Source organism: Ruditapes philippinarum, unplaced genomic scaffold, assembly GCF_026571515.1.
Source record: "Ruditapes philippinarum isolate M1 unplaced genomic scaffold, ASM2657151v2 ctg3886_1_1_1_1, whole genome shotgun sequence".
Taxonomy (NCBI): domain Eukaryota; kingdom Metazoa; phylum Mollusca; class Bivalvia; order Venerida; family Veneridae; genus Ruditapes; species Ruditapes philippinarum.
This window is the reverse complement of record NW_026863133.1, coordinates 142,015-154,646: the sequence shown is the minus strand read 5'-3', so window position 1 is coordinate 154,646 and position 12,632 is coordinate 142,015. Positions and strand designations below refer to the sequence as shown.

Genomic DNA, 12,632 nt, shown 5'->3' with positions numbered 1-12,632 from the left:
AAGATCCTCCTGTCAGTTCACTTCATATGCATATGAAATTTTGTGGTTAAGACATTAGTTAACTTCATAGATTCTCATTTTTGATGTGAAATAAGGAACAAATGTATTGTCAGAATTATGTTTCCTTGATTTATTGTATTGGTTTAAACCCCGTCCGTCATGGGCAAGCCTTTGTTTCCTTGAGCAAGAAACTTTACACTCATTGTTCAGTACTGGTTGGTTCCAAGAATGGATTCAATAATGTGTCTATAAGCTTATAGGTTCCTACACAAACTAAAAAAATATTTTTGTATAAACCAGGTCTGATCTAATAATGTTTTTATCAGTTTATACATTTAGAGTATGCTTGCTTCAAGGACCACAGTTCTGGGCAAGTCATTGTTTCCTTGAGAAACTTAATACTCATTGCCGAGTATTGGTTGGTTTAAGGGAGGATTCAAGAGTGTGTCTATAAGCTTTTAGCTCCCTACAAAATCAAACTAAAATAAATTCTGTATAAACTAAATGGTGTTAAAATCAATGTCCATTACTGACTGTAATATTTATTTTGCAGCTGGTCATCTTGGGAACATATTTGATAGCATCGTGTTTCTTCAGTGTTTACAGTATGGCGGTGGACACATTGTTTTTATGCTTCCGTAAGTATAATATTTTAATATCAAGCTGGCTTAAAGAAGCCAGTGGTTCTGTCTAGGTGCCTGCTCCTCTTTGAAATAATTTTCCAAATTTAAAACCCTAGATAAAATCTAGATTAAACAAATTGGGTTAAAGCTTTGACTCCTCTTTCTGTAGGATAAGGGTCCTTAATTAGAGAGATTTCCATGCAGTCTGACCAAGCCCTGTACTGTTGGTAATTCAATTCTTGATTTCTGCGGGTTTCTTTATTCCATTTGGAGGAGCATCCATGGCCAAGTGGTTAAGGTTGTTGTCTTCAAAGCACTTGCCCCTCACCAGAATGTCAATGATTCTACTCGGGTGCCTGTTTGTGCCTGAAATAATGCACAGAAAGGCACCTAAGGCTTTTCCTCAAACTGTAAAGCTAGAAAATTGCCATATGATCTATATCATGTTGGTGCAACAAACGCCCCACCAGTTCAAAAAAAGATATCTTTAGAGAAAGATAAAAATGGACGGTATTTCAGATTCAAAGAATGGCAAATTCATTATGTAGCACATATTCAACAGGTTACAGGTAAAGCACAATGTCACCTTTTCAGTTAACTGATCTATAGTTTTCATTGACTTTCGTTTCTCAGTTTTATCACCTATAGCCTATGGGGTATTTATATAGGTAAACATATAATATATTATCATAAACTATAAACAAAAACATGCAATAGGACTTCTTTTGCATGTCATTTTACCTTTTTACGTGTGATATTGGCCACATATAATGTGTATTTAATGAAGAGCTGTCAATATTTTATTACATTTTATTATAAGAATTGCATGCAGTACAGGTTTATATTGATTTGTGGTAATGATGGAAATATTAATTAAGCAGTTGATCAAAAGTGACCATGATTATTAATAAAAGACTAATTGCTGGTGGTATTGGTGGTGGGAAAAGGTATGTGGGATAAAGATTGGGGAGGAATGAGAGGATGGAAGAGGGGCAAAAATGGGGTAAATGTATATTGGGTAAAGTAGGGGTATTAGTGGGAAGTACGTATATGGGATAAAAGAGAAGGGGTGATTGTGGGGGCAAGGTACATGGGATGAAGGGGATGGGAAAATAATTTTGGGGAGGGTAAAGGTAATAAATTAATTTAGGATATAAAATAAGGTTATCATTTATTAAAAGAGTATGTTATATATGAATATGAAGGAGCAGAGAAATGATCTTTGTTGTAAGATTGCGAGAGTCCTAGCCAGGATTGCAGTAGATCACTAAGGAGTATTAGAGGATTGGGCAGTATTAGGTGGCCAAAGAGAAGCTTTCACATTGTATTAGTTTTCTTAGGCTTTCAATTGTAACAGTACAATAATCTCTTGTAACAGACTGATAATTTAGTATTTATTTTTTGTTTGCAGTGGAGGACCTAGAAATGAATGATGGAACACCAGAGAAACCCTACTTTATGAGCATAATTTAGTATTTATATTTTCTGTTTGCAGTGGAGGACCTAGAAATGAACGATGGAACACCAGAGAAACCCTACTTTATGAGTAAAGGTCTGATGAAAATCATTGGCAAGAAAAACAAACAGCTGAAAGAACCAGGAAAGCAATAGTTTTCTTGATAGCTTGTGTAATCTTGGCCTTATTTGACCTTTGAGAGACCTTGTCCTTGTATTAGTTTTGTACAAAAAGCTGTGATACCCTTGTATTGTTGATAAAAGTTTGAAATTGCATGTTAAAGCTGTGCTTGATACATGTAGTTAAATGCAAGTGAGCTAAGTGATTGATTGTTAAAAAACTGTTGAATATGTTCTTGCATGAATCAGTTTTCTCTCCTCCTCATATATGTTACTGATGAATGCATGATGGATATAGACTCTGTTATTAACATACACGATGTAATTGTGTGTCTGTAAAATTCAATTTTGAATCTTGCTACTATGGTATGTGTTTTATATAATAGAAAGCATAATCTGATCCTTCAAAAGCATTTTGCATGTGATTTAATATTAAAAATTTCATTATGATAATTATTATTTCCCATCTGCCATGATTTGTTGAAACAGCATTTATTTACTTGTTATATTTATAAGGGGTGGGATTTTACTTAAGAACCGAGTTAGGTTCTTAATTCGGAAAAAGGTGTAAGATAAATCTATTTAATTAAAGGCAATATTTGTAAATGTCGCTATACACTTTTTTGGTTTTTTTTTGTTTTTTGTTGTTTTTTTGTGTTTAAATTGAAATCTAATTCCTATTACTGCATGCAATTAATAAGCTCTGGGCAATTACATGGCTTTTGTATATACAAATTTAAAAACAAAAGAGCACTTTTAATCAAAACAGGATACGGATAGTAGACTTCTCAATTTTTGTATTTTGATGAACTTTGAATTTAAAGTTAGACAGATCTGTTATAGAATTATAGCTGGTTAATTGCCTTAAAAGCAAAAGGCGCATGCTTAATGGGTTATAGTTAAATAATATTTGTTCCGAAACCAATTTATTATGTTTACGTACAATGTTCATGAATGTTAAATAACAGAGACATTCTATGTTACAATTCTTTTTGAGAATAGACCGTAAGATTATGGAAATAATATAATTTTATTGTTAGTTATTTTAAAAAAATTATTTCATAAGCTACAGCTTTATACCCTTGTAATGTGGCGGTAAAAGGTAAATTTTTCTTTTTGTACATTTTCTGTCATCGTTTGCCTGTCACTCTTTCAGCGGGTAATTTCAGTTCAGCGGAAAAGAAAAAAGCTGGGGGAAAGAAAAAATCAGGGGGAAAGAAAAATGCAGAAGAAATGTCTCTTGATGATTGGTAAACTTGTAAAATGTGAGAGGCATTGTCATATAATAATCGGAATGGGTCTTAACACTGTGAAATCATTTAATTTTGTGGTGGGCAACCTAAAATTTATTGATTAAATAATTTTTCTTTGATTTCTATGATTATTTCTTATGAATTTATGATTTAATTTTAAGAGGTTGCTTATGTTTTTATTTTTTTGTTCGATTTTTTCTTCTTCTAGATCTATAGAAAGGAGTGCATAAATTAGATTGTCTACCCAAAACAAAATGATTTCACTGACAAATCTAGCTTATTCTAATCAGTCTGGGTAAAATTCTCTGTTTTTAACTTTCTAATTTTACAAAAAAAATCCTTGCCTACAGTCAGCCTATTTCAGAGACTGTAATACTTGCATCTTGACTTCTGGATATATTCTCTTGTTCAACTTTTTTGTATGCCCTCAGCCTTTCTTTTTGCATTTCTGATTGTGTGTTGAATGATCTTCTATCATTGGCTTTGGTACTTGTGTCCTGAATGACATTGTGTGTATTTGTTTGGGAAATTGGTACATATTGTTATGCTGTGATAATTTTCTGGTGTATTTTTATTAAAACAGGGAAAAACAAGCAATATCAAACAGAAAAAGAAACTAGGGAGCCTTGTCTTGGCTGTGTTATTAGCTGAGAGTAAATTTAAGGTATATAATCATCTTTAGAAAGCAAGATGGGCTTATCAGGTTAAAATTAACTACATAGTGATCAGCCATTGTCTGGCTTTTAGTGACTCCATTGTTTTGCTTAAAATTTTATTGTGCTTAGTACATAGGATTTGCCAGCATATTTTCATGTAGCATTTGAAATGGTTTAGATGTTTCAAAGTGTTAAGTATACAAAGCTTTAATCTGAACAGTTCACTGTATGTTAACGAGCTTTGTATTTTATTGATCAGTTGTTATATGACTATAAGCATTATGAAAAAATGTCCATTTGCTATCACAATGAATATATAATTTCATGTATAAATCACACCAAGAATAATCATGTACTCTAGATCAAAAAGTCATAAACCGAAGAATAAAATGTTTCTTATCTCTTTGATTTTTATGCCCCCACAATGTGGGAGCATATAGCGTTGCACTTGTCCGTCCGTCCGTCCGTCAGTCCGTCCGTCAGTCCGTCCGTCAGTCAGTCCGTCAGTCAGTCCGTCCGTACGTCCCGAAATCTTGTGAACGCAACTCCTCTTAAACCGGATGGCAGATTTTGCTTAAACTTACAGGGATGAACAACCTTAATGTGTAGATGGTAGTTAAGGAAGGAATTTTTGCTGCGACCAAATTTAACAGAATTATGGCCCTTTGTTGATTTTTTCACTAGATAACTATGTAGAAATTTTGTGAACGCAACTCCTCTTAAACCGGATGGCAGATTTTGCTTAAACTTACAGGGATGAACAAACTTTAATGTGTAGATGGTAGTAAAGGAAGGAATTTTCGCTGCGACCAAATTTTACAGAATTATGGCCCTTTGTTGATTTTTTCACTAGATACTATGTAGAAATTTTGTGATCGCAACTCCTCTTAAACCGGATGGCAGATTTTGCTTAAACTTACAGGGATGAACAACCTTAATGTGTAGATGGCAGTAAAGGAAGGAATTTTCGCTGCGACCAAATTTACAGAATTATGGCCCTTTGTTGATTTTTACACTATATACTATGTAGAAATTTTGTGAACGCAACTCCTCTTAAACCGGATGGCAGATTTTGCTTAAACTTCCAGGGATTAACAACCTTAATGTGTAGATGGTAGTAAAGGAAGGATATTTTGCTGCGACCAAATTTAACAGAATTATGGCCGTTTGTTGATTTTTAGTTTTCAACTTGTGGCACATGTAGTCCAAAAAATATTTGACCTAGAGTCATAAGATTGACAGAACAGTGGCGTGTGGGGGCATCAGTGTCCTATGGACACATTTCTAGTTTCAGTAGTTTTGTAGCTGTATAATGTTAGAAAAGATTATATTTGAAATATATATCAGTTAGTAAAATCTTTCCTGTTTGTATTTATAGCTAATGAAGTTTGAATAGATCTGCTAACATTTTACCCACTATAAGGGATATATTAGCTTATTATAACAGTTATAATGTTGCATACATATGTACAAGTATTATGAAGAAAAGATGGTTTCCTTCTAAAATAATGATTGATATTGTTTAGAACACTTACTGCACTTCTTATAAGTTTGATGTTTTGGGTGGATGGGGAAAGGTTAACAAGATGAAAAGGAGCTACAATGTTGTTGAAAGTAATGGTAAAGAACTTATATTTATAAAATGGCTATTATTTAGCAGCTTTATAAAGATATATGACTGTATGGAGGTATCAGTGATATAATGTTTCAGTTAAAGGCCCTACCAATGATATTATTATGATTATTCAAAAACAGTTTCACCAATATAACAAAATTATATGGACACAAATTTATAGTGTATAAAAATCTGCTGCAATTTATCTTTTCTTCATGATATATTGTCATGTTATGTTTAACATAAAACTGTTTTGCGCTTGATTAGATATTGTAGTGTGCAATTAAAGCATGTTTTTTGTGATTTGTGTGATGAAGATAATGTTATATATAATACATGATGTAAATAATAATTGACCCTCCAGTTTTATGTCAAATTTTTTGTATATATATTCAGATTTTGTTACAGAATCAGGACTGTTTTGTAAAAATTTAGAATTTAGTTCAATACTTTCTGTCACAGAATAACAATGTAACTTTATTCTTCAAGAGTCTACATAATGAAAGATTGTTTTTCTTCAAAGAAATATTTCATTTGATAGAGATTTTTTTTTCATTAACTTAAGTTTGACGAAAGAATTTTTGAAGAGAAAAGAAAGTTTAGATTTTTTTCAAGACAGCTTGGGAAACCTTGTATTCAAGTTTGAAGAAAAAGCTTTTTTAACATTAAGATAAAAAGATTTGTTTTGAACATCATGAAAGTTTTTATTCTAGATAAAAAAGCAGTTTTTCAAGTGTCAAGAAACAGTTTTTTCATTCTTAAAGAGTCCTACCATTTTCCATGGTGATTTTAGCTTATTGTTTTTAAAAATAAAACAACAAACACTTGCACAAAGCCTATCATTATATTAGCTTTCTCTTTATTAACACCTAAATTAATTTTAGCTATTATAACACATTCTACCTAGCATCATTATAATTTTTACAGCATTACTTAAAGTGACTTAGGTGATTAAATAGAAAATAATTTTTACAAGATGAAAGATGTAAATGTAATGTATATGTGCATTTATTAAGTATTTGATATCTGTTTCAATTTTATTTACTTAATTACTATTTTAGGTAATAGCTTTAAGTTATTCTTGTAGTGTATTGTTAAGCATTTATTATTTTAGATAATTGAGAACTAAATGTGCAATGTATTATAATATTGTATCGGATATCAAAGCTAAAGAAACTATTGTCATTATGCATTTATCACACATTACTTTTATGTTTTTTATTTATATAGGACCTAGCATAGAGGAGCAACAAATCGCTATGGAAATGACACCTGGGGATGTGAAATAAATGAGAAAACAGCTGATTTTTCACTAGTATTATACTACTTATTTTCAGGAATTGGATTTTATCGAATATTTCATAACGGTTAAATCTTAATTAGGAAGACCAGTCAAAAATATCTAATAACTGATTGGCTATAATGCTGTGTTGAACTTTTTAATTGACCAATGAAAGTCGTTAAATTGCTTTTTATAGATTTATACCGATATATTGTTGATTTTAACTGGGATAAAAAAAATCATCTTTTTTACAACTCTGTAAGAAAAAAACAAACTTTTTTAGTTGAACATGTATTTGGATATTCTACCGTATTTATTACAAGAGAAATGAAAAGGAATTTTAATCATTAGGTCATTTTCTGTCGAGGCATAAACATTTTATTCATAAGAGTTTCTATTTAGAAACTTGTCAGAGTGCAAAGGTTAACTTCTCTTGTTTTTTATTTTCCTTTGGACATAGAGATATTTTATGGCTTCATTGATTTTTATAGATATTATTTATATTAGATATAAACTTACTACATTCCTGTTTCATTCACATTAAACAATATTCATCACCTAAAAAAATAAGGCAACTGAGATTTTATTTTGTGTTGTTTTTTTTTCTTCTTTTTTTTCTAAGGGAAACTCAAATAATTTAGCCTACCTAAGCACACAGTGCTTGGAGTTCTGTTCATAGAAGAGGTTTGAGGGACAAACCAATACACTGCAGATTTTAGTGTAAAATATTTAGACCCTGACTTATAAGCAGTCTGTCTTGCAGATAAGTACATACAGTACTATATACAGAATCTATGCATTTATGAAAATATTTATATAATTTTGATACCATTTTATTTCACACTTATTCAGGTATATATAAATATATAGATAGATATATAAAGTACAGAACAGGAAATCCATTTTGTATTATGTAGATGTATAATGTACATTACTATTGTTGTTTTTTATTTACAGCTTTTTTCCTTATTTTTTTGTGCAATTATAATATAGAATTGTTTCATTATTCACTGTAGAAATATATATGAGCCGTGTCACGACAAAGCCAACATAATTGGGTTTGCGACCAGCATGGATCCAGACCAGCCTGCGCATCTGCGCAGTCTGATCAGGATCCATGCTGTTCGCTTGCCAACTCTATAACAAGTAGAGAAACTGATAGGGAACAGCATGGATCCTGATCAGACAGCGCGGATGCGCAGGCTGGTCTGGATCCATGCTGGTCGCATACCCATTATGTTTTTTTTGTCGTGACGCGGCTCATATATAATTATGTCACCGCTGAACAAGAAAATTCTTTTGACAATTGAACTAATTATTTGATTGTGAAAGTTTATTTTAAGTAGTGTGCTTCTGAAGTGTCATACAGGTACTTCATTGTACGTTTTATGTTATGTAGAAATAAAAAAATGCTTAAAATTTGGCTGGTCCAAGTTTGCAAAATGTTATAATTATGACCATTATACATGTAGAGCTTTAAATTTGTAGTAATTTTACCCGCAATACTTTAAGACCAAAAAAAATCATTGACAACATAAATATGATGTTTTTTCAGTTAGATTAATTGGCAAAATTTAATGATGTCAATCAGGAGAAATGTTCTATCATTTATATTACTGTCTTAACGATTTAAAATTATTTCAATGTATTTGATAATTCCTGGCTTTAAATATGTTCAAAATCTATGAAAATATTCACTTATATATCTTTCAAAATCTATGAAAATATTCACTTATATATCAATTTGGGAAATTACAGTTATTGTAACTACCAGTTTCATAACTTTTCACAGGGATGGCAGCACTAAATTTGTTTTTTCAACAAATCAAAATTAGCACCGTTAAGCCGGTCACATGGCTGTACATATATTGACTTGTAGGCTGGCCTGGTCTATTACTACCAACAGAGCCCTGCATTTATGGTGTTAGGTGACTGTTAATTAGTGACTTTTTTCTATACCAGTTTTGTTATACATTCATTATTACCATGTTTGTTTTGTAAAACTGTTGTTGTGTATCAATTGCTATTTTGATGGTTTTGAAAATCATTCCTTTTTTTTCATTTTTATGCAGTTCAAAATTTTTTTTTGGACAAGCATATTGTGTCCAGTTTATCCGTCAGTCATTCTTATTTACCATTTTTAATTGTCCCTTCATTTTCAAGACTGTTATATATTAAATATTTGGTATACAACTACCTTATTTAAACCTTTACCAATATGTCAGTTTTGAGGTTGATGTAGTCAGGATATTTTCTAGTGTTCCTAATGAAGCCTTCTTTTACTGACTTTTATCTTATATATGTGGCATGAAATTATTTGACATATCTTATACATTTGGTATGAAATTACCCTTATGAAGTTGTTCAGGTCAAGGTCAGTGATTCCCCTTTACCTATTTGTTATACTAAAAAACCCCATCAAAACAACCATGATACTTGTAATATTATTTTCTTGTGATATATTTTATTTTGGAATATCATATTTTTCTATATACATTATTCATAAAATTTCTACTGTTTCCAAACTTTTCACCTTGTAAGATATAGAAATATACATAAAAAATGTACAGATCCATGTGTGTGTGTTGCTAAAATTGTGGGAAAAAAAATTATAGAGAAAAAAAATTGTTCCATGTATATATACATATCAGAAAAAACCCTCATGCATAATATTACATTCCAGAAAAGACAACCTTTTCTTGTTTTTAGAAATATTTTTTTAAACACAATGTTAAAAAAATCACTGATTTTATATACACAAATTAATGTTTTCTTTCATGTGCTCATGTCAGTTGTAGCCAAGGCCCAAACAGTGAAGGGGGGAAGCAGGTAAAACATGCCAAGTTTTTACCTTTTTGTTTGTCCCTACACTGCCTTGTCAATGCAGTTTTGTGTAGGCCATAAAGTACCATTAGCATGTTTGTCAATGTTGCAGTGTAGGGGAATCAAACGGGGGTTTTACAGTGTGGTTGTCCCCTAAAGGCAGGGCCTTTAACAGGGGGTTTGATCATACAAGAGTCAAAGTCCCATTGTTGAATGGCTGGTTGGTGGGCCAAGGTTACTGTTGACGTGTGCATTATATGAAAGATTTTATAGATCATTGTACTTCAGAAATATACATACACTTATTCAAACTTTATACATAGCATAAGAAGCTTATGTGATACCACTGTTTTTATTCTATTAACTTTTATAAATTCTTAAATAATAAATATGTTTTTAAAATGAAGTGTTCTGTTTTAATTTTAATCCAACAAGTATGAAGTGTTCTGTTTTGATTTCAATCCAACAAGTATATGTTCATTTTTGTTTTGAACTTTTCTTTGCTTCATTTTTGTGCCCCCACGTTAGTGGCGGGCATTTAGATTTACCCTTGTCTGTCCATCCTTCCGTCCGTCCGTCTGTCCGTCCGTCCTTCCGTCCGTCCTTCCTTCCGTCCGTCCGTTCACTTTTGTGTCGCACGTAACTCAAAAAGTATTTGACCTAGAGTCATGAAACTTTACAGGAATGTTGATCAGCATGTGTAGTTGTGCACCTGGGTATTTTGGTCTGGATATTTTTAGTATTTTCAGAGTTATTGCCCTTGACTTAGTAAAATTTGGCAATTTTCAACTTGTGTCGCATGTAACTCCAAAAGTATTTGACCTAGAGTCATGAAACTTTACAGGAATGTTGATCAGCATGTGTAGTTGTGCACCTGGGTATTTTCCTCTGGATATTTTTAGTATTTTCAGAGTTATTGCCCTTGATTTAGTAAAATTTGGCAATTTTCAACTTGTGTCGCATGTAACTCAAAAAGTATTTGACCTAGAGTCATGAAACTTTACAGGAATGTTGATCAGCATGTGTAGTTGTGCACCTGGGTATTTTCGTGTGCATATTTTTAGAGTTATTGCCCTTGACTTAGTAAAATTTTGCAATTTTTAACTTGTGTCGCACATAACTCAAAAAGTATTTGACCTAGAGTCATGAAACTTTACAGGAATGTTGATCAGCATGTGTAGTTGTGCACCTGGGTATTTTCGTCTGGATATTTTTAGTATTTTCAGAGTTATTGCCCTTGACTTAGTAAAATTTTGCAATTTTCAACATGTGTCGCACAGAACTCAAAAAGTATTTGACATAGAGTCAAGTAACTTTACAGGAATATTGATCAGCATGTGCAGTTGTGCACCAGGTATTTTCGTCTGGATTTATTTAGTATTTTTAGAGTTATTGCCCTTCACGTAGAAAATTTTTGCAATTTTCAACTTGTGTCGCAAGTTTCTCAAAAAGGATTTGACATAGTCAATAAACCTTATAGGCAGGTTGCTCAGCATATTTTAGATTTGCACCTGGGGTTTGGCTTGTGGATTTATCCAGTATTTGTAGAGTTATTTCCCTTGACTTAGTAAAAAGATTGACAGAACAGTGTCGTGGTGGGGGCACCCGTGTCCTATGGACACATTTCTAGTTTTCAAAATTGTTCATCTCTCAAACTTGTGATTCCCCCTCCTCCCACCCAGAAAACACACACAGCACACAGGGGTTTACTTTTTGCACATGTTGCACATTTTGTCCATAGATCAATTCTTGTCCAATTGTTTTATCATAGTTTGGAACTGTTCACTATTTAGGGGAGAGAATTTATGAGCAGCCAGATATTTCAGCTGGTAGAGCCGCAGAATGGTGTTCCAAGGGTCCCGGGTTCAAGGCCCGGTTAGGCTGCATATTTTTTTTTCACCTTGTGACATTTGGAGTGGAATATATTATAATTATAATAATATATTAAAACTGGAATTCACATTCCTCTGTAAACCCTCGAGGATGAATTTCATTATAGCAAGAGAGTATGTCATGGTTCAGAAATGTTCACTATTTAGGCAAGCGAATGTATAAGCAGTCAGATAGCTAAGTTGTGAGAGTTGCGAAACAGTATTCCCGGGTTCAAGTGTTGGCAGATAATCCCTTTTGGTTTTGAGGTCTGTAGGTTAAAGGTCAAGGTCTTGTTAGTCAAAGTGACCTTGATCAAAAATAATGTTGTAAGTTCAATAACTATAGAATATTTCCTTAGATGTATTTTCACAAAGTTTTGCGATCATTATAAATTCAATAAAAGCAGAAAGGGAAAATGCTTGCCTTGGTATAAAGAAAGTAAGAACTTACAAGCTGACATCCTTAAACATATTTGGCATGTTGTAGTCACATATTTAATTGTACAACAAAAGAAAAAAAGCACTTGCAGTTGTGAGCATGTTTAGGAATTGAATAAATGCAAGAATTGCCTCCCTTATACTAAAGAAAAAGCCAGTAAAGGGTATCTCCTTTATAATATTCGCTAATGAAGCATCACACGCCCTCAAGTTATGTCATTAACCTGATTGTAAGAAATAATTTCAGTTACAAAAAATTCCCCTCTTGATTCTAATTTAAATACAATATAGCAGATTCTACTATTAACTATCAATAAGTTAGTACAGTTTATCTCCCTTGAATTGTTTATCACTATTGGGTCAGACAGGGCTTTATCACCTAGTCACACTAGAATTTTTGACAGCTGATGTATGGAGTTAAGTTGATAATGTACTGATAATACACTTGACTGTTCAATGTATTCATAGATTGTTGAATTAATGTGAGGATTAAAAC

General features: G+C 32.2%; 1 protein-coding gene across 1 annotated transcript in view; it reads left to right on the top strand.

Annotated features, from left to right (window-relative positions):
- LOC132721227 (choline transporter-like protein 2) overlaps positions 1-10,229 on the top strand; it is a 37,787-nt gene extending 27,558 nt beyond the window's left edge. Inside the window, exons 19-22 of the mRNA XM_060705492.1 lie at positions 554-638; positions 2,119-2,223; positions 3,355-3,463; positions 6,953-10,229. Of these exons, the coding sequence (XP_060561475.1) occupies positions 554-638; positions 2,119-2,223; positions 3,355-3,452 (288 nt within the window). The 3' untranslated portion in view covers positions 3,453-3,463; positions 6,953-10,229. The remainder of the gene's footprint in view (positions 1-553; positions 639-2,118; positions 2,224-3,354; positions 3,464-6,952) is intronic.
- Positions 10,230-12,632: the final 2,403 nt, after the last annotated feature.